The following is a 2,057-nucleotide window of genomic DNA, read 5'->3' as shown; positions in this document are numbered from 1 at the left end:
TTAAATTTTTTTAATTTTGAAGTTGATGGATTTTTTTTACCAAAAATATCCTCCGATAATAGAAAAAATTTAAAAAATATATAAAAACAATAAAAAAAAGTAATAATAAAACGTAAAACATACAAAAGCATTAAAAAAACGTTAAATAAAAAAAATAAAAAGAGAAAAATAAAATAAAAAAACGTAAAAAATAAAAATTAGAAAAATATAAAAAAATAATAATAAATAAAAAAAAGGAAAAGCATAAAATATTAAAAAATAAAAAAATGTAAAAAAATTTAAAAAGGTAAAAATGTAAAAAAAAAATATAAAAATATAAAAAAATAAAAAACATAAAAAAAAAATATGAAAAAGAAAAAGTAATAAAACATATAAAAAAAGGTAGAGTTTAAATAATAATAATATATATGATTAATTTTGTAACTAAAGATAATATAGTAAAATATTAAACTAAATTATTTATTAAAATATTCAGATAAATTTTTATTATAACCACGTGACATTTGGTTATGTTTTATTTATATAATTTTAATTATATAATTATTTAATAATCATATAATCAAAATTATATATGATAATTTAAATAAAATACACCCCCAACTAAAATAATGAACAAGTTTTGGAGGGGTCGACGTAAAAAAAAACATAACATCTAAACCCAAATTATTTTCACTGTAATTTAATATTTCTCTTTGCAAGTGAGATCCTAAAATATTGGAGATTTGATGCAGGACAGGGCCACAGAGTTAATTCAGTGCAAGCCCAAGCTCACTGCCAGATTCATCATCAACTGCTGCATCAACGCAGACTGGCACATGGCATCCAACTGATTACCGACCGTCGATCTCCTGGAACCCTCACTGATCCCTTCGTAAATAAACCCACCATTATTTGACGCCCTCCTCCGCTTCGAGCTAGCCGAATCCTCCGCCAACCAATTAGCAGGGATGACGTTGCCGTCGTCGTCGAAATCTCGGTGCAAGACTGCAGGAAAGCCAGTCGAGTCCGCCGCTCCTGGAATCTCCGGCGAACATCTGAACATACGCGATTGCACCGAGTCTCCTGATCTCTCCGTATCGGCCACTGAAAACTGCTGGCTGCTCTTTTTGTAGATCCGGCAAAGAACCCAGTCATCTAACTGAATCAACTTGAAAATTTTAATTCACGTATTTGAGACCGCATATATAATAATTAATTATGGCAAGACAAATACGCACCCTCATGGAAGAATTAAATGGTCCAAAATTGTTCTTGGGTCTTCCACTTAATGAATCATCGTCGTCGTCGTCTTCGTTAGCAAGTCGATACTCTTGCATGATCCACTCCGTCTTCGCCCCCTTCGGGTTCTTGCCCTTGTAGAACACCAGCGTCTTCTTCACCCCGATCTTGACCTTCCCTTGGCTCGTCACCACCGCCCGGTCAGTCCCGGTCGCCTTCCAGTACCCCGACAACCCAGCCCGGTTCGGCCGGACGCCGTTCGGGTACTTTCGGTCCAGCGGGCTGAAGAAATACCACTCCCGGTCCCCGTAAACCGCCTTCTCTGCACTCATACACATATATGTAATCACTCGTAAGCACCATCCACACCACAATGATCAGAGTACTCACCGGGGAGGTCCCATGGGTCCAACTTGTAGATATCGATCTCGGCGGCGATCCGGACCGGACAGGGGAGGCCGGCGGCCTGGTTCTTGAGGTAGTGGAGGATGAGCTCATCGTCAGTCGGGTGGAACCGGAATCCCGGTGGAAGCGAGACGACGGTATCACATTTTCCGATCGATGACGACATTTTTAATTAATATGCAGCTGCTTTGGTCGATCGATCGATGCTGATGGAGAAGAAGATCTATGGAGAATTAAGTTTGATAGAGAGGGGGACAATTAGCGTGTTTATATAGTTGTTTCATGGCGGATTTTTTCCTTGTTTTGTTATCACAGACGTACGTAAGCTATGGATATTAGTTAATTTTGAACCAATTAAAGTGAATAATGATCACGTAATCGTGTATGAATGTGTTCAAGTTGTCATTCACAAGAACAAGTCGTAGCATTATATA

General features: G+C 37.0%; 1 protein-coding gene across 1 annotated transcript; it reads right to left on the bottom strand.

Annotated features, from left to right (window-relative positions):
• Nucleotides 1-608: 608 nt before the first annotated feature.
• Nucleotides 609-1,844, bottom strand: LOC122011695 (NAC transcription factor 29-like). The gene is made up of 3 exons (XM_042568061.1): nt 1,609-1,844; nt 1,218-1,540; nt 609-1,138 (listed from the first exon to the last, which is right to left on the bottom strand). Exons 1-3 carry the CDS (start codon nt 1,787-1,789, stop codon nt 752-754), a joined length of 891 nt encoding a protein of 296 aa, XP_042423995.1. The 5' UTR covers nt 1,790-1,844; the 3' UTR covers nt 609-751.
• Between the last annotated feature and the right edge of the window lie 213 nt (nt 1,845-2,057).

This window comes from Zingiber officinale, chromosome 8A (assembly GCF_018446385.1).
Source record: "Zingiber officinale cultivar Zhangliang chromosome 8A, Zo_v1.1, whole genome shotgun sequence".
Classification (NCBI taxonomy): Eukaryota; Viridiplantae; Streptophyta; class Magnoliopsida; order Zingiberales; family Zingiberaceae; genus Zingiber; species Zingiber officinale.
The sequence above is the reverse complement of the archived record's forward strand: the minus strand, read 5'-3'. Positions and strand labels throughout refer to the sequence as shown.

Excerpts from the sequence above, each read along its gene's own strand:
- LOC122011695 (XM_042568061.1), bottom strand. The coding sequence starts at position 1,789 with ATGTCGTCATCGATCGGAAAATGTGATACCGTCGTCTCGCTTCCACCG. Across the intron at positions 1,541-1,608 it reads GGACCCATGGGACCTCCCCG|AGAAGGCGGTTTACGGGGAC; the intron begins GTGAGTACTCTG and ends GTATGAGTGCAG. Across the intron at positions 1,139-1,217 it reads CATTTAATTCTTCCATGAGG|TTAGATGACTGGGTTCTTTG; the intron begins GTGCGTATTTGT and ends AAGTTGATTCAG.